The sequence below is a fragment of the Fusarium oxysporum genome, chromosome III (genome assembly GCF_013085055.1).
Source record: "Fusarium oxysporum Fo47 chromosome III, complete sequence".
NCBI classification, from domain to species: Eukaryota; Fungi; Ascomycota; class Sordariomycetes; order Hypocreales; family Nectriaceae; genus Fusarium; species Fusarium oxysporum.
Genome location: NC_072842.1, coordinates 1,710,373 through 1,734,760, shown reverse-complemented (window position 1 = coordinate 1,734,760; position 24,388 = coordinate 1,710,373). Strand labels below are relative to the sequence as shown.

Sequence of the window (24,388 nt, the reverse complement as noted above, 5' to 3'; positions counted from 1 at the left end):
GATGACGCTACAGGATTCCCCGGGCAAACAGCTTCAGGATGATTGGGAGAGGATGTCTGAAGTGGGGAGCTCGGAGCTGCACTGCAGCAATTTTTTTTTCTTTCTAAGGGCTTAAAGGCTTCAAATTTGACTGGTGTCCAAGGCAGAATTTAGTGGGTAATGGCAGCGAAATCACTGATAAAACCCACTGCTGAGACGCCTGGATCTGGTCCTAGAGGAGCTGAAGCGAAGCGAAACGTTTGGCAACCCGGTATTGATTAAATGCAATCTGGTTGGCTCGTTAATCGGCTGCGGGAGTAAAAGACGGTTCTGACCCGGTATTTCTAACCGTTGTACGGAGAAGAACACGTCAGGTCAGGTCGCAAAATGTACAATATCAGGTAGTTTGTGATGGATATTTGTAGGTGGCCGGGGTAGTAAAAATACTCTAGCGGTGAGATGCAAAATTCGGTGTAGGTTGGTTTGATAATATGGAGTCTATTGCATTGTGAGTTGTTAATGCAGCAGAATGTGTGACTACTGTAGGTCAAGTTTCAGATGGTCCAAGCTGCCTTAGCTACGATCCAAAAGATTCGTCCGTATCCCCGTACGGAGGGAGAACGGAGTCCGGAGGGAAAACAAGGAATATCGATACCAGATCCACAGTTTCCGAAGACGCTGCGTGACTTCCGAGGTTATAGTTGAAATGCGAATTAATGCAGAAGGATATAAAACAATATAAAGCGAAAAGCAGCTTGGGGCTCGCTGGTAGCTTCAATGCAATGTGAGGGGGTGCATCAATTGGTCTGTCGGGGGGATCATTTGTGTGCGGCCAACGTGAAGAAACGCGCTGACGTGCCAACTTTGTATAATTCCTGATGCGCTGTCTACCCCATGCTTTTCATGCGAGCACGCGCAACAGACAAAATTTGTTTTCACCAAAAGGCGTCGTCACAATCAGATGATTATATCCTGCGCTCTGGTAAAGATGTCTTGTGGAACGACCTCTGCATCAGGTGGTTCGACGTTCATCCTCACTTTCTGGGGAAGCGAGCATCTTGCTGACCAAAGACCCTTGAAAGAACAAAAATCGTCTCCTTGTAGTAATGCTGTGCCTTAGGGTATCGCCCAAAACGTTCATCTGCTGCATGTTGATTCTATTCTCACGAAAACACGGACCAGCGGCTCTTCCCGGAGTCCTCCGAACCCACCGGCCAGATACTGATCTTAATGCCGACCCCTCCCCCTCATTAGGAAAGACAAAACCCAACTCTTCGTATGAATACCGTCGTTAGAGGCTGTATAAGAAGAGATTTAAGATGGAAATAACACTTCCCCTTCCGACACAGTATCGTTTATTAATCTATACTTGCCTGATGAGCGAAACATTAACCTTGCTTATTCTTTGTTTCCTCTCCCCCTGGCCTCCAATATGCAAGCACTTCCAACAACCGGCCCCGAGAAGGGTGACCGGGAGTAAAAAGGGTGATAAGGCCGGGTAGGAACGGAAGGGCAACCATAAGTGGCATGTAGCTCTACGATTGACTGTCGGCAGAGATTAGCAGAACTCATGCACTACCTATGGAGATGGGTTTCCAAGCGTTATCTGGTCATGTGTGATGCTGGACAGTGATAAGCTGCAAGGCTTTCCCCACGATGCGATGCTCGCAAACCAAGAGACTCTTGGAGCCAGTTTATGGAAATTGTCTCAGACTTACATGAGCATTTTTAGTCAAAGAATTTGGTACCTCACTTAAGGGTAGCCCGTCATTGAACAATGACAGGCTACCCCTATCAGCAGGCGAATTGTTCTGACATTCATTTTCAGTAATCGATTTCTTCTACTTCTTCTATCGTGAATGTTTTGTTATAGAGTGATTATCGTGGTATTCTGTCAATACCACCTCATCAATCTGGAGTTTTTCTTCGCCTTACACCATCACAGCCAGAAACAAAGGACCAGGACGACTCACCTTCCACTGTCATGCAAGGGACCAGTTTGGTGAGACTATGAATCCTGTCCACCTGACAGCCGACCAGGATACATATTGGTTGCTTTCATGTCAACTCAGCTCAAAAGGGCACCTCTGTGGTGCTGTGCCTTGCCGGAACTCATCACTGGGGTTTCACAAGCAGATGCTTTGTGTAACCCCAGCCTCCGCACTCGATATTCTCCGAATCTGTCTCCCTCCCTTCAGTCGTAAACATCGGTTCGATAGGCTGTCACACATGTAACCATGAACAACGGCACACTGAGCGAGAATCCTTCCCGTAAGTAAAGAAAACCGTAATGATCGAAGCATTCGTGACTAGCGCAGTCACAGGTGCAAGCTTCGTGTGTTGCCTTATTTGCCTACTTGCTCGTGCTAGCTCAGATTTATCTCAAAATGGTCCATTGATAGGATCAAAGCTCAAACAACGAACGAGTTGGATCTCCACGTGCGAGTTTAACAGCGTGGGTAGAAACGTTGGACGATCTCCTTAGGGCATGCACTAGCTACTCCACGCTGATGATCCCAGCAGCCCGGCATTGTCTTCAGCGACGCTTATTCGTGGTACGCCCGAACAGAAACAGAACTGAGAGAAGGAATGCAGTCATTTTGCATGCACACGGTCCCGTGATCGTCGCCAGCATTGTCTCGTTGAATTTCTCAACCGCCAACGACAGAGCACAATCAGGGTAAGAATGCATCACCGCCAGGTCGAGTGACATCATCGGCCGGCGAGACCGATAGACTGGATGAGCGCGTGTGTGCTTGAGCCCCAAAGTCGTCGATGGGCCATCAGCCAGTTGCGACGACGGAGGCCTGAACAGCGCGGTTTGAGTCATCCGTGGCGGCGGCTCAGAGACATCTATAGGCGTGCCACGCTGCCGATATTCTCCATATCCTGCGCTGTCGGCAGCCGTTGTCAGCGCTGTTGTCATTCTGTTTCGTTGTTCTGCGCGAATGGAAATAGAAATCCAGGGTTCCACAGTGCCTTTTGATAGCGGGGCGCCAGGGTGCAAGGGACCAGGACCAGGGCCTGAACCGTGGACACACATCGTGGCCTCGTACGGCTGGGGCAAGGAAAGTTGCCAGAGAGCACGATGCCACTTTGACTAAAATGGACAATCATTTGGACGTGCGTGCCTTCTTTGGCCGCTATTGAGCCTTGACCGTTGCTAATCAGGCCTTGAAGCATCCAGGGTACAAAAGCCCACTCTATTGTTCCTGGTGTTCTGCGATGCATTGATGCCAGCGGGCCTCAACTCAAACGGCATTCAAGCCCCACGAAGCCTCGGCGTTTAATCGTCAATCATCGCAGCCCCAGCTCATGAACTAACGTCAAGCGGCGCCACGAACAGTGAAGTGACCCCCCAAGACCGTATCTCATCAGGTGCAGGTGCAGATGCAGGCGCAGATGTAACCTGCAGGCGGTGCGCAAGGGAAACGTCCTAAAAAGACCAAAGGGCCTGGATCAATAGCTTGGGTGTCGTGTGACGGTGAGTTGTGATTCGCTAGAGCCGTCTTGGTGCTTGTTCGCCATGGTTGCTGCCAGAGACGATGACTGGCATTGGCGCTCACTCTAGTCCGGGTCCGGCCCCATGGGTGGAGGGGTCCTAAAAACCTGTGCGTCACCATCCCAGATCAAATTGGATCGTCGACTTTTCTAGGCGACACCAAAGGCTCCGGCTTGTACTTTAGACGGTGGGCGAGCACCCACTTCAATCTGCACCGCCGCTGGCGAACAAAAGACCCTGGACAGTCCGTCTTAAACCTGTGCTTCTCGCGGGGTTTTGTTTCTCTTTGCTTCTTGTCGGTAGACTCCAGCTCACTTGCTATCCAATCCAATCCAATCCGCTTGCTTGCTTGCCCGTACTCTAGTTGTAGATGGTCTTGTTGCGGTGGAGATATCTGCCAACAGGAATCATGCCAACAGCGGCTCTTTCGTAACAAGAGGGTTAAGGGAAAGGGGTTACGAGCTTCGTCATATCATCTGTCCATTTGCTGTCCTAACGTCAGACTCGACTTATTATTACTCTTGCATTCATCTCTGCAAGCAAACCATCGTGGTGATGCTACTCTGATAGAGAGCCAAACAAGTCGAGTCAATGAAGACAAGACATTGTTGCCAGCCCAGTCTTACAACATAAACTCCTTACAACATCTTGTCCAACACACCCCTCCCATACACCACCCGCCGTTGTCAATTCTGCAGTCCTTGTCGAAAGAAGCGCAGCTCGACACATACAATACCCTGCCTTTGCCTTACTACATACCTACCTTACATGACGTTGACCCAGCTTCTATCGCTGTGTAACCCGAGGCATCACATCTCATCTCATTTGCATCAACTGCACTGTTGCTTGTGGTCTCATGCATATGTTCTGCACGTACACAAGGCGACAGAAACAACCGTGTTGCCTCATTAGACTTTGACCGAGCGGATTGAAGCAAAACCTAACTTGGTTTAAGGGTTATAGCTTTGGACGGTGCTTATCCCAAATTTGTTTGGTCACGATCGACTTGACTTGCCAGCCATCATTCGTATCTCAACGACCTCGAGCGTTTGTTCCTGTACCGCTTACAACTGGCAGAAACAAGGTAAACGAGTTCAGAACAGCAATCACATATACGACTCGAAGCAGAAACATTGATCCAGACGCAGATGCAGATGCAGATGCATACGCATTTGTAGAGCGTGACCATCTCGAAGGAGAAAAGAAGGCAGAAGCAGGCGAGTCAACGCCGGCGCAGCTGCAACTGCAAGCCCAAGCAAGTGCCTGTAACCCGGTCTCTTTCTTGTTAAGCCATCACCGATTCGAGACTCCTTCTTGTACATATTCACACACCCCTCCTCATATCCTTCCCTCTCCCCTTATTCACTAAATCCATCTTACTCACATTTGCTCTGTTTTGCTCCAATTCACTTCTTGTCGAGTTTCGTCTCGTCCTCTCGGTCTCCATTTAAAGCCCAGCCCAACCCTCCTCGTTGATAACGTTCCCCTCCCTTCCCCACCAGCAAACGCGCGACATCGGTGGCTTGAAGGTACCTTGCAGACTACCTGCACGATCCCGGTCATCAATCAACACCATGTCAACTCCATCTCTGTCCGATGGACAGCTCACGCCGACTGATACCGATCCCGACCTTTGTTTCTCTTCATCAGAGGATGACCATGTTTGGCCAACTCCTCAAGATGTTGTCGAAATGTCTATTATGCTCAATGGCAGCGCTGTCCCCCTTTCCTGGACTCGGGAAAGTCTCAAAAGACTCCCAATGGGAACTCGCCCAATAAAGATGGTTGGTGAGGGTGCTGCTAATGTCGTATTCGAATTGGGCATTCCAGAAGGGAACATGTGGGCAAATGATTTCAAAGGTTGGCTAATCCAATGTTATACACAATATATGTGCTGATGTGTTGTTCAGGTTGGCTTCTTCGTGTTGCCAAAGCTCCTGCGAGTGGTCAGCCAGCCAGGTTCAACTACCTAAAACAGCAAGAATTCTACGCAAAGCAAATCACTCCATTTCTCAAGACACATGCCATCCAGCAACGGCTCGTGGTACTTCGTCATACCAATATTATTCCTCAGCTCAACGCCTTCCTTCGGTCAATAGATCATCAGCGCAAAGAAAAATTCAGGGGATCATTCATCTCGGAGTCTAACTGGGGCCTTCTGGTGGAAGATATGCGAGTATCTGGTACGATTGTCTTCACTACAGGGGTCTAATATTATCAAGCCGCTTACCATTGCTGATAGAACCCAAAAACAGCATCCTCATTGAGTTCAAGCCAAAGTGGTTGAATCAATCTCCAAGTGCTCCCCAAGGGGCCATACGATGTCGGCAATGCGCCATGGAACTATTCAATTTTCTGCGGGATCCGAGTCCTTCAAGACATAGGCCAGAGCAAAAGCCATGTCCCCTTACACTCGCAAACCCCGATGCTCCCGCCGATATCAGTTCGCCATTCCGTTTCGCCCCTAAACTTGCTGCACAGGCCAACAATCCTATGGTTCGAGAACTCCTTGCAAAGACTGCCGATCATCAAGTTATTCGTGATCTTCGGTGGCTTCAGAATCTTTCTGACACCAGGGGACCTCTGCGTGCTGAGAAGGGTGATCCAATGTTTAGCTTGGCCATGACAGTTCGCGATTGCACATGTTTCGTCCAGATGAATTTGGGTCATGATGTGCCTCCCGAACAACGGCTTCGCGTAAGACTTGGTGACTTCGATCTCAAGGATACCGACATAAAGTTCAAACGATGGACGTCAGCCGAGAAAGATCTTATCGATTCCGGGTGCTACACCGCTGACTGGATCATGTGTAACGGGCAATACTACCACCCTCCTACCAAATGCCTTCTTGAGTGGACCCGTCGGCGGGATCGGTTTGTAAAGATTATCGGTATCAAGGACAAAGATCCTTACCTTCACCCACTCCCCAATAAAACAGCACATTTCCCTACGGAAGCCATGACCAAGCAAGCCCTGGTCTACTGGATGACAACACATCCTATCAAGCTCACGGGACTGCTGGAGCCAGGCAGGAAGGATAAGCCAAAGGTTGAAGTGTGCCCATTTCGGAATGAGCCTCCGTAAGTCTTACACGTCATATTTTCAGATGCCAGCTGGTTCATCCCTGCTAACACACTGCAGGAATCTCATGAAATGGTTGTCTGCAAGGCCATAGGCAGACATCCTTGAGATCTCACTCGCAAATCTGCGTACAGGAATCGCAATTCTCTTTCTATTTTTGCATTACAAGGTTGCATCGGTGCATCTCAACGACGGCGGGCTCGCATAGCATAGCATGGGTATGGGCATGTTTGGTTGCATCAATCAGGGGGCGCGGCGTTAGGTTCAAGGTTGTTGTAAGGAAGGGTACGGTTTCCGGTTTGATATATGACGTATATTCATGATTGGCTGCATCCGATACCCAGATATAGGAAGGACTACAGTACCTCAATGTTCGATATCTATCATTTCTCAATTGCGGTTCATAACCCAAACGCCAAACCCCAATTCTAGTGTAATATTGTGTAATCCGTTCTAGACACCGGCCACGGTGAAACTCAAAAGGCTGCCGATGGACAACCCAGCCACAAGACACAACCCCATGAAGCCGCCAGCAGCTTCACGCTCACCTTCATCCACCCACTCGCCCGATGCCATCATGAAACTAGAACCAAGCCAGCCGTTGGTGAGACCAAATACCAACTGAACAATGAAGAGATAAAAGAAATCGCTCGAAACAATGGCACCACGTCCGTCAATATTACAAAGCAAGTATAGCGGGAGTATACCAAAACGGATAATAGAGAGAACAAAAAGAGCAAAGGGGCGGTGCCGTAGGGAGAAAGGTAATATCGTGGCCACACGACCACCCAAGTCACCCAAATTCCAAAAGAAGAATCCAAGAGGAATAAAGGCGGAAGGCTGGTAGAGAGCACCGGAGTTTTCTTTCACGGAATGGATCTTCGCGGTGAAAACGGGCATGAACATTGTTGCAATGAAAGTGAGTGCCACACCAATGGCAAGCCAGTGAAGTTTAGTGAAGAGCCTCCAAAGGGATGTGACCTTGCGAGCGGCACGTTCGGCCTCTTCAATGCTGTGCATGGACTCATTCATTTGCTCAACCATGCGGTTCTCAATGATATGGTTATGGCGGCGAACCAATGGGACGAAGGACAGCAAAGCAGCAACTGACACGACTACGGCGGTGAGGAAATAGACAAAAGCTGATGTCTGTCCATCTTCAGAGGATGGCTCTTTGATAGAAGTGTTCTGGTCCTTCTCGGGGGGGAAGACAAGCACGGTAAAAACTTGCGCGACCGGGGGGAGGACACCGGCAATGCCCTGTCCAGCCATGATGGCTTGCATATATTCTGGGCGTCCGAAACTGGCTGCAAAAGCAAAGGCTCCATTCTGAATGAGACCAGCTGCCCAGGCAGCAGCAGCGACTGTAGCAAGCAGAAACACGAGATATAGAGTCGGCGACGCGCTTAGTCCGATGACTGTAGAAGCAGTCAGGAGACTGAAAGTGAAAACATTGATAACAAGTGCCAGGTTGATTCGAAAAGGGTACGATGCTGAGTACTGTATACTAGTGAGAACAAGCATCGCGCCGAGGTTGGTAACAGTAGAGACGGTCAAGATCGCAGACTGAAAGTTAGACTGAATCCAAGCATCGCCGGCAAAGCGAGCTGTGAAGTATGGAGCTGCAGCAAGGAACATATTCCTATTTTACGTTAACTACAACATTCACAGGATACGAGAGAGAGAAACCCACCAAGCCCAGAGCATAGCGACACCCAGCAGGGCAAAGATACTATATTCTATCCACGAGAACGGCAACTCATGTTGGCCCTCGAGTACTGTTGAGCCTTCTAGAGGAGTGGCTTCCTCAGTACCTGTCAAAGGCTCGTATTCTGATGTTGATGTGGATGAGTGTTGACGGCCTAATGCTTTGCGAACGCGTTCCATGACGTCTACGTATCAATGTTGTTCAATAAAGGTCGTCGTGGGTAAGCCTTGAGCTTATGGCGTACGTATAACGATAGACGTCGCTTCGGATGGTGGCAGAGTCGTCGAATATAGCTTCAGCTCAGGACTGTTGAGCCGGTAAGGGAGCGCATGCGTACGCGTTGGATAGCTCCCGTATAGCCCGAGTTATCAAGCACTTGAGCTTGTAGAGTTCAAGTCGCGTGGTCACTTGCTCGCCTGACAACGTAGAGAGGTATGTCGCAGCGAGTTACAATGAGTGGGATGGAACTCGAGGTGGATGGAGGACGCCGGGTGGTGGGGGCAGCGAGATGATGACATTGAATCCCCTTACTCGCTGAAGAGAGATAAGATCCGATCTTAACGGGAACGGGACGGTTAGGGGTCCCATGCCAGGGTCAGGCGGAGATATTGGGCGGCTGAGGTAAAGGGGGGGTGAGCCAATCACAGTGAGCCGCTCAATCATCAACCTAGAACGTCAGATACCTCAGGTAAACCCCAGTTGTTGTATTTCTTAACACTACTAAAGTTGCTGACATTAGACAACTCTTATCTTGAGACCCAGAACTGGAAGCACTTGAAATAATTCCGTGGTAAACCTGCCATGATATTTCTGGTATTTCCTTGATGTCCTCGGAAAATACGTGTTGCACAAATTACTCAACTACCTGGGCTATTTATATTTTATATGTCGTACAGTCAATATCTAAGTCGCACGGCATCTCTCTTGCATATGAAGATACAAATTTCCTCTGAAATGTCGATTTTTGAAGGTGAACTGGTCTTCAGATGAGGCAAAATGCTCGTAAACAAAGGAGCCGTAACGCACATGAAGTGTCACAAAAGCAAAAGCGTCCTAAAGAAGGAAACTCAAAAGTAAGAGTTGCTCGCGAATTCACGAATCACTAACGCATGAACGTTCCGTATCACATGTGAGCCTCATACACCCTGTGACCGTATGGCTGAAAACACAAGAAAAGGTTAATGGAATGTCCGATGATGAACCATGATCTACACGAGGGACGACCCTCTCTATTGCCAAGCGACTCTTCCCTGTAGAAAAAGAGCCATACGATCCAGATGTGTTGTTTGCGGCTCATAAAATCCTGAGTCAGGATTGCCATGGTTCTACGGCGAAAGAGAGGATGCAATATCCTAAGGAAGTGCATATATCTATAATACCTTGAATGATATCATAATGGCTTATAAATATATTCTTTTGGGCCTTATAGGTCTAGCTATACAATACACTCTAGGATTCATGAGTCTAATACTAAGCTCAAATTCTCCATGTTCTCATAATGCTAAGGTTTCCTAATCCTCATGACTTTTGGACCTCTGGGTATTATGGATGGTCAGTGTTGCAGAAACAGATACAGTAGAGTTTTTTTGTGATACATCGCCGCTTGACACCGAAAGTTGAATATAATATCTAATCTATACCAACCAGAAAATAGTTGAACACCTGAGAACTTTGATTTTGTAGGGGGGGAATTGGTCAGTGAATCCAAAGGTAGCTAAGAGGCCCCCGAATGTTATCCACAAAATCTTTCACATCCCTCGAAAGATCAGCACCTTCACCGGCTCTTGTTTCTCGAGCCGCTGCCGCTACCGCTATACTTTCGATAAATCAATCAGACTTATCTCAATTGTAAGCGTCCACGACAGATTAAATTGGGCGCCCAAGAGGGAAGATTCTGACTTCATCGCATCTCCCAGAAGAGACTCACTACCACTGATGGAAACAATATCATCAGATCGGAAAGTATCTACACACCAAAGGCAATCTCTGTATCTTCTTCCCGGGCTCCCCCAGTAACTGCCGGAAGTACGTTGTCTTCAGCGCAGGCAGGCTTGGTAGCTTTGGCCGGATCCATCATCTTCTTTATTTCAGGAGACCATAACGCCTGGAATAAGTATATTAGTAGTTGGAGGCTTTACTCTGGATATGAAAATCCTAAGGGTGATGTGTTAAGATAATACGTTCGTTGAAACTGAAGGCTTCGAGGTCAAACGGCTTGCCGACTCTAACAGCAATTTCATGTCTGGTCTTTTTCAGCTCCTATAGGACATTCTTCCTGAAAGGTTCTTCCCTCAAGTTTCCGTGGTCTCGAATTCGGACAGCGTTGATGAGGAACTGCTGTTCAGCCTTTCTTAAACAGTTGCCAATCAGTCGCCGCTAGCTCTAATGGCCAGGAAGGCAGATACTCTGGCGTGCATAAGCTTGTTGAGGATTTAAGGCCAGGAGGAGTAAAGAAGGCCCTTCTTGTGTCTGGATTGTCTGGACAGAGCTTCCCTTGTTAAGACTCCTGGGAGTATTTGTCAGACCTCTGGCACCAGGCACCATGGCGTATAACTTGCAGGGACTTGTGTTCTTATGAACCAAATTTTTGGCGTCAGAATCTCGATTGCAGTTGTGGATGGTAGAAGAGGTCACTTGGTGGAGACTTGTTCGAATTTGGGAACTCCGTGACAATCCAGTTGAGTGTCGAGACAGTAAAAGAGAATCATCGATGAAGTCAATTCCAAGATGACTGTGGCGAGGCTTAGACTAGCAAGATTATTAACATACTATATATGACGAAAGCAGCTAGTCATGGCCTGCTCGGTCTCTGAATACTAGGTGACGAACTCAGCATCCAATTCCGTAACCCTAAGAGCTGCAGAGATACTCTTCGGAATAATCTCAGGGGCATCTAACACATCAAAGCCAAATTTCAGAGTTTGAACTTCTCCAAAGATCTGTGCCTCCACCTGTGTGGGTATGTTCACAAGACATGGAGGTCATTCCAAAGGCCCGAGCCTACTGGTTGTCGACAACTTCGAGGATTATATAGAGACCATATCAGAGGACAAGGAATGTAGAGCTGCTGTCTCTTGACTGTTAAAAGTCCCGCGCTGAGTCATGTGTCGTCAAAGTCGATTCAATCGGTAGCATCACGAAGTGAAAAAGAAATGCAACTCAAGAAATAGATTACAATATGCCATGGAAATCTTCTCAGCTAAGGTCCTGAAGTAAATGAACCCTGGCCTCATATTGATAGTGCAACAGGCTTAGACAAATTCCTACAACTCCAGGCCAAGGCATATTTTCAAGATTCTAACGTAAACTCCAACTCCGTGCTGACCAAGTGTCATCCTAACCAAGCAGAATTCCTACCTCATCCTTGGCTTGTGCCTCCCAGGTCTTAAGTAAGATCTGACCGACACCCCTTCGGTACGCAATATCTCCAATGCGCTCGATCCAAAGGACGTTGACAAAGTCAATCATTTCATCTGCATCCATATGCTCTTCAAATTTCTCATTATCAAATACATGCGAACCGCGACGCTCTGTGGCTGTTGATATGGAGATAAACTCCAGGCGCTCTTCACCATCGTAGTTGGAAGATTGGATACCCAGCCATGCGTCGTGAGCACGGAATTGACCTGCCCATCGGTTTGCTTTGTTCCAAATGGTACCTACGGCGAGGGGTGGATTGGTTCGATCGCGATGAGCGAGAGTAGTGTGAAACTCTACCTCAAAGAAACCAGTTGTTGTTTTGAATGAGAGTAGTGGGCCGGGGTAGGCTTGCTCGCCTACAGGTGGCTCATAACCACCCGTCTCGGGAGGATCCTCGACAGGGATGGGATATTTGAACAACGCAGAGTCGTCACTATCGTGAACATAGTACGAGCCGCTGCGAGACCATCCCGGAGGGAGCTCCGAACTAGGGCTCCGACGACCCCGAAGATCACGGTACTGAAGACCGGTGTTCATAACGGGGGCGGTTGCGGCTCGGTCCGTCAAGCTCCAGGTAACGGTAGGTTTGATCCGGAAAGGGTGCGCGGACCGGTATCGTTTGGTCTCTTGACCACGTTTTCCGGTGCGAGCCTCTTCAACATAGTCTGCAGCGGCTCTCCACAAAGTCAAGTCGACCGGAATGTTATCAAACCACCAGCCCATCCAAGACCAAGATGGGAGAAATGGTGGGCGAGAGAGAGCTCTTCGTCGAATGGACGCATGCGGGCGCCACAGCAAAGCAATGTCCAAGAACGCGATAGGCATGCCATAAATAAACCCACCAGGAAAAGAGCGAGATAGTACGTGTGTGATTCCAGCAAAAGCAGGCAGCGTGTCGTCGACAAGCGTCAATTTCCGTGCGCTGTATTCCATCACGTAGCGGGCATACTCATCAAGATCAGGCCAAGGCGGGTGCTGAAACGCAAACGCAGCATCAGGGACAGCGCCCGTACACTCTTGACGACCTCCTCTGAGCTTCTTCATCACACTGTTTGGGCTCCCCTGCCATGTTTCGCAGTGACATTCCCAGGTTATTGAGTCTTCAAAGAAAAAGACCGAACGCCGAGAATAAATGCGCTCAACCAAAGTCCAGCCCCTTGTATACCATGGCGAGGCGGCAACCAACTCCTGGTGAGTACGACTAGTGGTTCGAAGGCCGCGCGTTGATCGCTTTGGATCAAGTGAAGGCAGTCCTGTATATACATCGCCAGTAGCGGCAACAATAGTCAGGTAAGAATTAGAAAAGACGTATGCCATGTGCTTAATGTGATCATCCATCTCTTCCCGATTATCCTGAGTTATACAGATACGGTCAATCCAAATGTGTCGAATTCCAAGTTTCTTAGCAAGCCACATGGAGTCCAGATAAGTCTGAGGCATGTCGAGGTTGGGCAGGCGATCTTGGAAAGCTTCCACATTAGATTGAAGCAGATGTGTAAACATCGGTGCTCCGTTGCGCTGGATACCGTTGACATAGCTGAGAGCCAAATAACGGTCCTTGGGTGTTGCCTTGACTAGGCGCCGCTCAACGACGTCAATAAGCCAGGTAGGGCGCCATGTTGTGATATCAATATCAGAAGAGACGGCGCAGTGGTGGTGGTGATCCGCGTTACAAGCATCAAGCCACTCGCGAATGCGAAGAACTGGGCCACCCTTGGTAACAGCGGAAGATGCCCGGCGTTGAATTGAGGAAGCGACAGCTGGAATTGGAATCTCCTTCTCCTTTTCACCACGAACTGCCCTAAACGATCCAAGCAGGCGGTCGGTGATACTGTTTCGCTTGCTAGAATTCGGAGGATGGTCTCTATCGCGGGGTTCCCGGGGAACACGCGGAGGGACACGGCTCTCGCGACGCCTATCTCTGTCGACATCCCTATCCTTGAGTCTGTCTCTGTCCTTCCCATTGGCATAATCCCTGTCTCTTCCGTGATCATCATCTCTGTCTCTCCCATTGTCGCGGTCTCTGTTTCTTGCATCATCTGGTGGTCTGTCGCGATCTCTGTCTCTGTCTCTGTCTCGATCTCTTTCTCTGTCTTTGTCCCTGTCGTAGTCACGATCTCTGTCGCGGTCTTTGTCGCGATCTAGATCTCGATCGACAACCCCATCAATATCCAGGTCTCGGTCTAAGTCGCGGTCGTGATCTCTTTCCCGGTCCCTTTCTCGATCTCTTTCACGGTCTCTATCCCTGTCTCTTTCTCTATCCCTATCCCTATCCCTATCCCTATCACGGTCGCGTGGTCTGTCACGGTCACGTTCTGGCTCCGGAGAGCTTTCATCGCGGGAATCATGCGAAGGACTGCGGTCTGGCATCGTCGGTCAAGGTTACAGGCCTATAGCAAGTGCGCAGAAGAGGTCGCGTTGGCGCATACCACAATTGTTGTCGCAATAGTACCTCTAGGTCTCCCACGGGATTTATGAATGATCAAATTGGCTGAGGGTTGAAAAATCTCATATTGATGCCCGAGAATGGGTCATCATAAGTGTACAGGTCGGTTAAAGCCCCTCAGCTTTCGCGGCCTGGATGGACAGCGCTGAGATCTTATTGGCTCGTCAGACCTATGCACAAACAAATGAGTTCAACAACGTCATCCCGGCAACGGCACGAGATGGAGCTATATACTCACCTGCACTTGATGGTCAAGCTGGATTTATAAGAGTCAGGATTAACAGAATAGCACAGGCCAATTATATATGTATTAAAATAATAGAAGTATATAAAAGAAATATCTGAGTAATAAATCTTACTATGTTCCACGAAATGGAATGTATCGACTTGGTGGAGGATCTAAAAATGTCAAAAGAAAGGTCGAACCGAGGATTGAACTCGGGACCTTCTGCGTCCAAGTATTTGCTATTGCATATACGTTGTGAGGCAGACGTGATAAACCACTACACCACTCGACCTTGATCTTATATAATGAGATTCTTTTTTAAATATATAATAAGCTCTTAAGGATATAAGTTAATAAAACTGCCAACAAAGGAGCTAATATTACTAAAATCATTCCCCTTATATAATCTTAAATATTACTCAAAGGCCAGCAATAATAAGTAAAATACCAAGATATATTATTAAACTTTTAAGTATTATATTTAAGTTTATAAAGTAATATGTGTTGGTCTTTAGGTTGAATTCGATGCGATATCTATGATGATGTTTATTAATGCTGAAGCAATAACGGAGAGCTTGATTGCTAGTTACGAGTGAAGTACGCCAGACAAGCGTCATCAAGTGAAATCTACACAATACTTAGGTAGGGACAAGAGCTCGCCAAATAAATAGATAACTTTAACCAGAATTAACAAGAACAAATTATCCATTCCTAAAGCTTCATCATGTCGGATAAGGGATCAATTGGCTTAGGATTGTCCAAGAGGCAAACTCTTCTAAAGGATAAATCAACTCGTGGCGATGACCAGTCTCTCCTCCCAAAGGCAATCAAGACTCACCCTCGAGGGAGTGAAGGCGATGAAAATGCGAATGTCTATTTTATCGGCACGGCCACTACCATAATCGAATGGGAAGGGTTTCGACTACTCACAGATCCCAACTTCCTCCATGCTGGTGACCACGTTCATCTTGGTCCTGGAGTTACTGCTCAGAGGCAAACTAACCCAGCGGTTGACCTACATGAGCTGCCATCACTAGACGCAATTCTTCTCTCGCATTATCATGAAGATCACTTCGATCGGCTAGTAGAAGATTCCCTCAATAGAGATTTCTTAATTGTCACGACGCCTCATGCGCATAAATGCTTGACATCCAAGAACGAGCCGTTTCGCAATGTCAAACCACTCGATTTTTTTGACCACTTAGAGCTCAAAAACGAAGATTCGAAGGCTGGTGAGCCTCTTCCCGTCATCAAAGTCACAGGCATGCCTGGCAAACATGTTCCCCCTGGCCCCCTGGCTGCAGTCAACGACTTGCTCGGTGCTGTTCCGCCAACAAATGGCTGGATGCTCGAACTGGGTTACCACAAAGTTGAGAATGGCAAGCTCCAAACTGGTTATCGGATTTACATCTCTGGAGATACTCTTCTTGTGGATGAGCTCAAGGAAATTCCGAAATGGCTTCGAGAAGAGCGCATTGATCTGATGCTCATCCACCTCGGAGGTACCACTATCCCTGGGCCATCTGCGCCATTGATCATGGTCACACTTGATGCGAAGCAAGGTGTTGAGTTGATGAAAATGATGGATCCAGAGGTCACGATTCCAATTCATTATGATGACTACGACGTATTTCTGTCTCCTCGCAAAGACTTTGAGACTGCCGTCAAGGAAGCCGGGATGGAGAATCGAGTAGTTATTCTGGACCGAGGCGATAGATATGGGTTCACTGTGAAGAAGATTTAAATCACATTGGAGAGGTGACTCATCGATGAGCAGGCTACTTTCATGTTGACTGGAGGCTGGTATGAAGCAAATCTAGGATTCGGTCGATGCGTGCGGTCATACATTCCTTTGAAGCTTGATAAAGCTTGGGCTGAGGAGAAAGAAAGGAATAACAAAGATGAATGAGAAAACAAGTTCTCTCTCATAAGAAGAGTGCAGGGTATAACTTCCTAAGTGGTATTGGTTGGTCATTGGACATAGGTTGCGGGAGACTGTACGACTTGGCTCTAAGCCACGAACGCTGAAAATATGAAATAACACAGAAGCACTGGGTATTAATTCAGAATGATACTTCATTAAATGCATCTGACGATCTTCTTCTCCCTTCTCTATAGAAGAGTTAGGCGTCCGAAGTATACCTACCTACCTTCTAAATTTGAGTTCAACAACCAATACCTACCCTTATCCAATTCTTCAGAACTGCCCCGCCTTTCTTCGATTTTCTACCCAGTGGTGGGTGGGACGAAGACTGCATAGTTTGATCTTTAACCTGAATTGATCACCCAAAGTCATCTTCATCATGACCAAATTCCGGCCCTGCATTGACCTTCATGCAGGTCAGGTCAAGCAGATTGTTGGCGGTACTCTTGACAGCACATCGTCGGCTCTTCAAACCAACTATGTCTCGCAACATCCCCCGGCTCACTTTGCTCAATTATACCGCGACAATGATCTTACCGGTGCACATGTCATTATGTTAGGCCCAGGAAATGAGGGGCCTGCTAAAGAGGCGCTTGAAGCCTGGCCCGGTGGTCTTCAGGTTGGAGGTGGCATCAATGACAAGAACGCAAAGGAATGGCTGAATGCGGGAGCAGAGAAGGTACAGTAAAGGATGCACCACATAGGAACGATCTAACATCCAATAGGTCATCATTACATCGTACCTTTTTCCCGAGGGCCGGTTCAGTCAAGTGAGGCTTGATGCTGTGTTGCAAGCTCTTGGCGGCGATAAAAACAAGCTTGTTATTGACCTAAGCTGCCGACGTCGAGGAGAGGATTCTTGGTTCGTTGCAATGAACAAATGGCAAACCATCACAGATATGGAAGTCAACCAAGGTAAGTCCCCCGGCAAATATGCTCAAAGTCAATTACTCACCAGGTACAGAATCTATCAAGTCTTTGGAGCCTTACTGCGCGGAATTCTTGATCCATGCTGCAGATAATGAGGGTCTACAAAGGGGAGTTGATGAGAAGCTTGTGCAGCGTCTTTCTGAATGGTGTTCGATTCCAGTGACTTATGCTGGAGGTGGTAGACATCTTGAAGACTTGGAGAATGTGAAGAGGCTCAGCAACGGTAAGGTGGATCTCACAATTGGAAGTGCATTGGACTGTTTCGGAGGCTCAGGTGTCAAGTTCGATGATTGTGTTGCTTGGAATAAGAAACAAAGCATTTAGAAAGAAAATATATTTACTTATGAACTAATTCTAAGCAGCAATATTGGTGAGGCTGCATGCAGCTATGATATCGATACGTAAACCTTGCACCAGTGTATTTCGTGACGAGCAGAGCTAGCATAGCAGTCGACTACCTTACCCTGTAACATAATATTGACAAGAATTCAACAATGTGTAAGATACCTAGGTATGCTCGTGACGGCCATTAAAAAAGCAGGCGAGTATTACCTACTTACCCAAGTTACTGCCATTACTGGCATTACTCTGGCTGATGATGGGAAATGTTCCGTAGTTCTGCCTAAGGTTCTAGCATAAATAAACAATATATTAATTTAGGTTAGTGATAAAATATTTTTATACCTCTCATGCCCAACTGAAAGTGGGCGATTGGGATTCTAGAACCTCGCAGGCTTTGGACAAGAAGCTGCGGCCAGCCAGGAACCAAGGCTGGTTGCGTCGTATTGAATCGATCGAAGTAATGCAGGTCCATCATATTACTGATTCGGAGTAATATGTACATTAATGATCGAATAACAAAAACAAAGATCCAGACCTGGCCCGTGGTTAAGCGAAAGGTCAGTGCGGATTAGATAGGAAAGACCATGTGAGACTCTGTTGTAAACAACAACGTTAAGTAAGGAACAAACATGCGCACAGAGAACTAGATGTGGATATATTTTCTGATGAGCTATCTAATGCTGGGTTTAGTGCCAGAATAGCCTCAAGTGGTGCTCGGGAAGATCGTGATGCAAGACATGGCAGAGGCATCGTCTTAGACTGGTGGATGCTCGATGGGGTGGGGGATGGATATCTTGAGGTTTTGTAAGTACTAAGGTTAGGTATAGGAGCGAAAAAGGAAATCGGGTGCGAGATCACCACTAGGAGACTCCATCACCGGTTTGCTACACAAACTTGCAGAAAACTTGCAGGAACTCGCAGTTTGATGCAGCAGACCCCATTGAGTTTTCCCCCATCTCCAGGGGTGAAACGAAATCGGAGAAAAAAAACGTCATGATGAGGAAGCTCAGTTGGGGAAAACAACAAGCACGAAACAGCCACTGTGCTCATGTAAACATTGGGTTGCAGAGGTTGTCAAGGATGATGCTGGGCCAAGCAACCAATTATTTGCTTTTGAAGTGCGGCTGGCTGCTGCTGCCATGGCGACTATGAGCTGTGCTCCTGTTGCGACGCTGTAAGGGATGCTGGGCTGGCTTACCTTGTAGTGGAGGGAAGCTCTGGATCGTCCTTGGAGGGGATGGAGCCGCTATAACAGGGGCGGGGTAAGTTTTCAGCACCCTGCTGCATTGTAGCATGATTAGCGTCTCCAACGTCCAACTTTTAGCTCGGTTCTGACCAACGTCTCCCGGGCAACGCCTACCATGTTTGTTTTCCCATCGTCCAATCAGGCACATTCCTTGGGCTGCTTTATGTGCTTCCCTTAAACACATCAACTCGCCAAAGACGCTCTTCTAACCTCCGACTTTCATAACATAACATCACTTCGTGAAAGTTGTGTCGAGTTGAGTCGTCTAGCCTTTGATAGAGCTGTCGTCTGGTTGCCCGTTCAAGGCGTATTTCTTTCTTCTATCAGCAGACATTGGTCGCATTTCTTACTTGCATTCATTCACATTTGGTGCTGTGCTTCACACCGAGTCGCAACATTCCTCTGCTTCATTTCCTTGTGTATAGTGGACTCGCATACCAATGCGTTGATAGTCGCTTACTTCAACTTGCGACAAAATTACCCATCACTACTGTAGCATGGCTACTGAATCGGTATGTAGACCACGCCACTCGCCCTGATTCTTGGGCAAAATGTCTCTGACTAGATCTCAGGTGCATCCCTTACGAATCAACAAGACAACTACACCAACCAAAGGTCCATCTATCATGGCGAGTGGAATCCCTCGCCCGCTGTCGGAGCTCTCGCCGACAGAGATGAGAAGAAACTCTCCCAGCTGGCATAGACAATCTACTGGTTCTCCCAAGGTACGTCGGCTGACCGCCAACTCATGTTTGGCCTTCTGTATTGATAGCATGCAGAAGTCCCCCGGAAATCCCGACTCATCACCATTCCAACCTTCACCCGTGGAATCAGTGACATCTCCTCGTTTGTTTTGGCAAAACCGCAACTCTGAAAACCTATACGGATCTGGGTCACCATCACCAAACCGCCGCTCTTCGATTGAGCGTCTTCAGAAAGCGTCTCGGGTGAGGAACAGCAACATCCTTGCACTCGAACAGAAGCAGGAATATGATCCCACTCGAATCCCTCAGATCGAAAGACCCCTCGCTAAGGTCCAAGGGAACGCCTTTGGGTCGACTGGATCCTTCCGCTCCTCGACTATCGAGCGCCCAATCTTTGGCCATTCTCGGAGTGACAGCGCGATGACTATTCCCGCCGTCAGCCCAAAGTCGTCTACTCAGACAGCCGGCTCACCGAATCGTCCTCTGACGCCCAGCCGAGATCAAGTATCGCCTACAAAGTCCTCCCTTTCGCACTCAAGGTTCAAGAACAGCTTTGACATGGAGACAAACACTTGGTCATTTGGCTCACCCGAAGAGGATGATGATCATCCGATGGGACGTCGCCACGCAAAAAGTGTGACTTTTGATGCCGCGCCTCCTCAGATCAACGAATATGAGATGGCAACTCCCGATCTGTCATCTATCGGCACCAACTCTCGTGAGGGAAGCTATGAGTCAATCGAGTATGATGAGGATGAGGATGACGTGCTGTATGATCCTGGCCGCGTTGATCTTGAGGGCGATAGCTTTGACGCTTCTCTGGAAGATACAGACAAAACTCCCGTTGTTGGGCCTGATGACTGGAGAGGCGATAGTCCCATGGTGAACCGCAATGGGCCTCGTGAGTATAGTGACAGTCCCATGCCTGAGGGCACACCTTCTGCTGCCACGGCTGGTCGTCCTTTACATATTCGAAGTGACTCTACAACTTCAAACGGGGAGCATCGACCTCTACCGCCTCTTCCTGGTTTTATGAGCCATTCCCGCAACAACTCTGCGCCCTCTTCACCTGCATCGCCAAGTCTGTCAGCAACCGCAGAAAGAATGCTTGGGTCTAACAGAAATCTCCCATCTCCTCCTCAAGCCTCTACCACAAGCAAGTCAGATATCCATAGCATTGGCAATGCCAAGATGTCGCTTGAGGAGCGATTGAGACTTATGATGTTGTCGGATGATGGCGATGGCAAGACAGCAGCTGAGCAGCAGCGTGAGCGCCGCCTTCGTAGAGCTAATGGCCGCGAACGATTGAGCAGCCCAATTTCTGAGCCTGAGTCAACAACAAGCTTCAACGATGCTCTTCAAGAACAGGATGACGTTGTTGGCGACATGTCGGCTCTTGATGATTATCAATTACCTCCGCGTATTTCCCGGGACTCCATCATGCGAAAGGTCAACGGTAACAACAAGACATCCGATCAAGAAAAGGATTGCATCTTCTCTTCACCTCCCGCCTCAAGGAGTCCAAGCAGAAGCCCTGAAAGGCAGGTTCCTGCAGACCCTGATGTGCCTATTCCGTCTACCGAGGACTCTTTGCATGATATGTCCGATGAGGAGGAAGAAGAGGAAGAGGAAGGTAGTGTCATCATCAGAAGAATGCCTGAGAGCGAGATTGAGTTTTATGAGGACTCAGACGTCGATTTCGATGAAGAGGAGTCCAGACTGGAGCTGCCAGCTGACAGTGATAGTGAAAGTCACTATTCGTCGCAGGAACCTACACCGGCACAAGCCAAACCTGAGGAAGTCCAGGAGGAGGCAAGAAAGGAAAGTCCAGAGCTCGATGACCTCCGAGAGGAGGTCATGACACCTAGGCCTACTCATACACAAAACGAGAGCGTTTCATCGTTGCCAGACTTTGCTTCGGGCGACAAAGATGCCTCCTTCTCAAGAGATTTCGAGTCTTATATGCTCCCCGAGCCTGAGGAGCCCAAGGTGGTTGAAGAGCCTGTGAAAGAAGCCAAGGAGCCTGAGGCTCCAAAAATGGCTGATGCTCATGCTTACCTTCAGCGCCCTTTCACCCCTGAGCATCTCTCCAAGCCTGAATATGATGGTACTGGATGGGGTGATCCTGAAGACGAATATGACGATGACTGCCCCAGCACACCAGACTCGGTTATTCACCACCCAGTTCCTGTCCGTGTGGAAGAACCTGAGCAAGCCACTATTCCCGAGCGGTCTGCCACCATCAAGGCTCCAGGTTCAAAGCTTAAGACTCGTTTGTCAAACACTCCCTCAGACATTAGTGCTATGCGAGAGGCTCGCCGACAAGTGAGCATGGAGGTGCCCGATGTCCCTCCGATTCCCGACAAGCATAGCAAGCGCCTCTCGAAGGACAATAACGGACTCTTGCTCACTGGTGACGAATTCATCAACCGTCATCCTAGTTTCAAGAACCGCAGCTTGACATTGGATCTTGACTTAGGTCTCAGCCTCGACCAAGACTTTGAGCGAGTCATCGAGGCACAAAAGGTGGCTTACAACGATCTCTTTACTCAACCCCCAGCCCACAATAGCCCCAGTAGACAAGTGTCTGCAGCAAAAGCCCAACAAATTGCTGAAGGACTCAATGCTAACGTAACATCTCGTCGTCAGCGCGGTTACCTCATGCGACAAAATACGAAAGTTGTTACTGCCAGTGACAAGGATACCGAAGACTTCCGAGTTGCCAGATCCGTTGGAAATTCTCCTGTTAAGGAGGATAGGCCCATGTCATGCATTGTTGAGCCATGGAACGGTAAGCCTCGCCAGAGAAGCGTGCGGAAGCGTGTTGGCGGCAGCACTGGACCTGTGCCACCTATGCCCGGTCAAGAAAGTAACGCAACAGCTGTCAGTCATGCTCCTGTCGACGAGGACCTGACACTTGAAATGGCAACGCCAGAAAGCGGAGAGAGAGGCCGCCTATTCGTCAAGGTCATGGGTGTCAAAGATCTTGACCTACCTCTTCCAAGAAGTGAGTTTCAGTCATTAAATGGTCAAGGGTACGTCTAACAGAAGCAGATGAGCGAACTTGGTTCAGTCTCACCCTCGATAACGGTGTACATTGTGTGACTACAGCATGGCTTGAGCTAGCACGTAATGCTCCAATTGGCCAGGAGTTTGAGCTCGTCGTGCCTAATGACCTCGAGTTTCAACTGACCCTCAACGTTAAGCTCGAGAAACCCGTTGAGCGTGTCAAGCCGCCGCCACCTACAGTCAAGACTCATAAACACAAAACCTCGACCTTCAGCAGGGTATTCGCATCGCCCAAGAAACGCAAAGAACTGGAGCTCCGCCAGCGGGAAGAAGAGGAACGAGCTGTACAGCAACAGAAGGACGCCCAGGCCAAGCAGCGCACTGGACCTCCCACAGCTTACGAGCTTCTATCTCCTCTGGCTGCGGAGGACGGTAGCTTCGGTCGCGCCTATGTTTGTCTTCGAGAACATGAGAGTCGGTGCTTTGGTCGCCCTTATATGGCTGAAGTTGCTTGCTTCAATGAATGGGCCACAGAAGAGGCTGGATTTGCGTCCAGTGTCAAGAGCAAGCGTGGCAACACGGCCGTTGTCAGACGTGCACCCTACAAGGTGGGCAAGTTGGAGCTCCAGCTCCTCTTTGTTCCTCGCCCTAAGAATGCTACGGACGACGATATGCCCAAGAGTATGAACTCATGCATCCGGGAGCTCAAGGCAGCAGAGGAGAGAATGTCTCGCAACTGGGAGGGTCACCTTAGTCAACAAGGTGGTGATTGTCCTGTAAGTTCATAGTCACCTGCTCTTATTCTCTCATCAAAACTAACATTGATCTAGTACTGGCGACGCAGGTATTTCAAGCTTGTGGGTACCAAGCTCACTGCTTATCATGAGGCAACTCGTCAACCTCGAGCTACCATCAACCTGGCCAACGCCAAACGGTTAATCGACGATCGCCGAGCGTTAACGGAAAAGGAGACCACTGGCAGAGGGGGTCGACGACGTCGATCTGCTTTTGCGGAAGATGAAGAAGGTTACATGTTTGTCGAGGAAGGATTCCGTATCCGATTCAACAACGGTGAACTCATTGACTTCTACGCAGACACAGCTGCAGACAAGGAAGGCTGGATGAAGGTCCTCACTGACGTTGTTGGTCGTGACAATCCAGATGATGACTCTTCAAATCAGCGAGCAAAGGCTAAGTGGTGTCAGTTGGTTCTTCGACGAGAAGAGCAACTACGTCGCCGAGCATCAGGTCGCCGAGTGAACTCACGACCTAAGAGTATGTTCCTCTAAGACACGATGTCGCCTAGACAAGCTCTTATGACGGAGACGAAAATGAGACAAGGTGCTGGACGCCGTAACACTACTACCTGGACCAGGCGTTCAGGACCAGCAGGATATTCATGATAGATGTCTCTGTTCTCCATTCTTCTGGTATTGGTTTATATGGTTGACGGTTGATGGGATACTACCTTGATGTTGTAATATGATTGGAGTTGGGGGGCTGTTGTATCCTTGACTGAGGAAATTGGGAGCATCGGCCGTTTATGCACTTACAAGGCGTCGGCGAGGACATGGCTTATCATTGTTTCACTTGTTTCTTGGGGTAATAGGCGCTTGCGCGCCAAGGGATTTCAGTTTATAGCATGGGATTATAATGAATCGTCTAAAATGTCATTAAGTGTAAAAAGAAGTACTTGGCCAGATCTTTTCATCGTGAGGGGATGCTGTAGATGATTGCACGTGACAACCCACGAACAACACGTATCCACGTTCATGCGAGCGATGTTGAGTGGCACGACCCACCTGGATATCCTAGCAGGGAGCTTATGAGGCGCAGCGCAATTTATAGTGGCTCACACCTTAGCTACAGAA

General features: G+C 48.5%; 7 protein-coding genes and 1 non-coding gene across 8 annotated transcripts; 4 read left to right on the top strand and 4 right to left on the bottom strand.

Moving 5' to 3' along the window:
• Positions 1-4,929: 4,929 nt before the first annotated feature.
• FOBCDRAFT_21217 (inositol-pentakisphosphate 2-kinase-domain-containing protein) lies at positions 4,930-6,762 on the top strand. Its single transcript, XM_031175965.3, has 4 exons — positions 4,930-5,341; positions 5,392-5,664; positions 5,724-6,561; positions 6,623-6,762. The coding sequence occupies exons 1-4, from the start codon at positions 5,056-5,058 to the stop codon at positions 6,654-6,656; spliced, it is 1,431 nt and encodes a 476-aa protein (XP_031047098.2). The 5' UTR covers positions 4,930-5,055; the 3' UTR covers positions 6,657-6,762.
• A 210-nt stretch (positions 6,763-6,972) lies between these two features.
• On the bottom strand, positions 6,973-8,819 carry FOBCDRAFT_316844 (nucleoside transmembrane transporter FUN26). The gene is made up of 2 exons (XM_031175964.3): positions 8,256-8,819; positions 6,973-8,204 (listed from the first exon to the last, which is right to left on the bottom strand). The coding sequence occupies exons 1-2, from the start codon at positions 8,447-8,449 to the stop codon at positions 7,016-7,018; spliced, it is 1,383 nt and encodes a 460-aa protein (XP_031047097.1). The 5' UTR covers positions 8,450-8,819; the 3' UTR covers positions 6,973-7,015.
• Positions 8,820-9,365: 546 nt separating this feature from the next.
• FOBCDRAFT_217499 (uncharacterized protein) lies at positions 9,366-9,667 on the bottom strand. The gene has a single exon (XM_059609488.1). It carries the CDS (start codon positions 9,634-9,636, stop codon positions 9,394-9,396), a length of 243 nt encoding a protein of 80 aa, XP_059466936.1. The 5' UTR covers positions 9,637-9,667; the 3' UTR covers positions 9,366-9,393.
• A 1,756-nt stretch (positions 9,668-11,423) lies between these two features.
• Positions 11,424-14,268, bottom strand: FOBCDRAFT_217497 (heterokaryon incompatibility protein-domain-containing protein). Its single transcript, XM_059609487.1, has one exon. The coding sequence runs from the start codon at positions 14,058-14,060 to the stop codon at positions 11,607-11,609; it is 2,454 nt and encodes an 817-aa protein (XP_059464414.1). The 5' UTR covers positions 14,061-14,268; the 3' UTR covers positions 11,424-11,606.
• Positions 14,269-14,553: 285 nt separating this feature from the next.
• On the bottom strand, positions 14,554-14,654 carry FOBCDRAFT_t70. The gene has a single exon. It is a non-coding gene; the product is annotated as a tRNA-Val (tRNA).
• Positions 14,655-15,086: 432 nt separating this feature from the next.
• Positions 15,087-16,117, top strand: FOBCDRAFT_316842 (beta-lactamase-like protein; the record flags this gene model as incomplete). Its single annotated transcript, XM_031175962.3, has 1 exon — positions 15,087-16,117. The coding sequence occupies one exon, from the start codon at positions 15,087-15,089 to the stop codon at positions 16,104-16,106; it is 1,020 nt and encodes a 339-aa protein (XP_031047095.2). The 3' UTR covers positions 16,107-16,117.
• Positions 16,118-16,522: 405 nt separating this feature from the next.
• On the top strand, positions 16,523-17,568 carry FOBCDRAFT_217494 (uncharacterized protein). The gene is made up of 3 exons (XM_031175961.3): positions 16,523-16,965; positions 17,012-17,201; positions 17,251-17,568. The coding sequence occupies exons 1-3, from the start codon at positions 16,666-16,668 to the stop codon at positions 17,538-17,540; spliced, it is 780 nt and encodes a 259-aa protein (XP_031047094.2). The 5' UTR covers positions 16,523-16,665; the 3' UTR covers positions 17,541-17,568.
• A 1,409-nt stretch (positions 17,569-18,977) lies between these two features.
• On the top strand, positions 18,978-24,206 carry FOBCDRAFT_217491 (uncharacterized protein). Its single transcript, XM_031175956.3, has 5 exons — positions 18,978-19,316; positions 19,377-19,529; positions 19,584-22,515; positions 22,563-23,293; positions 23,348-24,206. The coding sequence occupies exons 1-5, from the start codon at positions 19,302-19,304 to the stop codon at positions 23,804-23,806; spliced, it is 4,290 nt and encodes a 1,429-aa protein (XP_031047089.3). The 5' UTR covers positions 18,978-19,301; the 3' UTR covers positions 23,807-24,206.
• Positions 24,207-24,388: the final 182 nt, after the last annotated feature.

Coding starts and splice junctions, on each gene's coding strand:
- FOBCDRAFT_217497 (XM_059609487.1), bottom strand. CDS start 14,060: ATGCCAGACCGCAGTCCTTCGCATGATTCCCGCGATGAAAGCTCTCCG.
- FOBCDRAFT_217494 (XM_031175961.3), top strand. CDS start 16,666: ATGACCAAATTCCGGCCCTGCATTGACCTTCATGCAGGTCAGGTCAAG. Junction 16,966..17,011: donor TGAATGCGGGAGCAGAGAAG/GTACAGTAAAGG, acceptor AACATCCAATAG/GTCATCATTACATCGTACCT. Junction 17,202..17,250: donor AGATATGGAAGTCAACCAAG/GTAAGTCCCCCG, acceptor CACCAGGTACAG/AATCTATCAAGTCTTTGGAG.
- FOBCDRAFT_217491 (XM_031175956.3), top strand. Junction 22,516..22,562: donor TGACCTACCTCTTCCAAGAA/GTGAGTTTCAGT, acceptor TAACAGAAGCAG/ATGAGCGAACTTGGTTCAGT. Junction 23,294..23,347: donor AACAAGGTGGTGATTGTCCT/GTAAGTTCATAG, acceptor ACATTGATCTAG/TACTGGCGACGCAGGTATTT.
- FOBCDRAFT_316844 (XM_031175964.3), bottom strand. CDS start 8,449: ATGGAACGCGTTCGCAAAGCATTAGGCCGTCAACACTCATCCACATCA. Junction 8,205..8,255: donor GTCGCTATGCTCTGGGCTTG/GTGGGTTTCTCT, acceptor AACGTAAAATAG/GAATATGTTCCTTGCTGCAG.
- FOBCDRAFT_21217 (XM_031175965.3), top strand. CDS start 5,056: ATGTCAACTCCATCTCTGTCCGATGGACAGCTCACGCCGACTGATACC. Junction 5,665..5,723: donor GGAAGATATGCGAGTATCTG/GTACGATTGTCT, acceptor CATTGCTGATAG/AACCCAAAAACAGCATCCTC. Junction 6,562..6,622: donor CCATTTCGGAATGAGCCTCC/GTAAGTCTTACA, acceptor AACACACTGCAG/GAATCTCATGAAATGGTTGT.
- FOBCDRAFT_217499 (XM_059609488.1), bottom strand. CDS start 9,636: ATGCACTTCCTTAGGATATTGCATCCTCTCTTTCGCCGTAGAACCATG.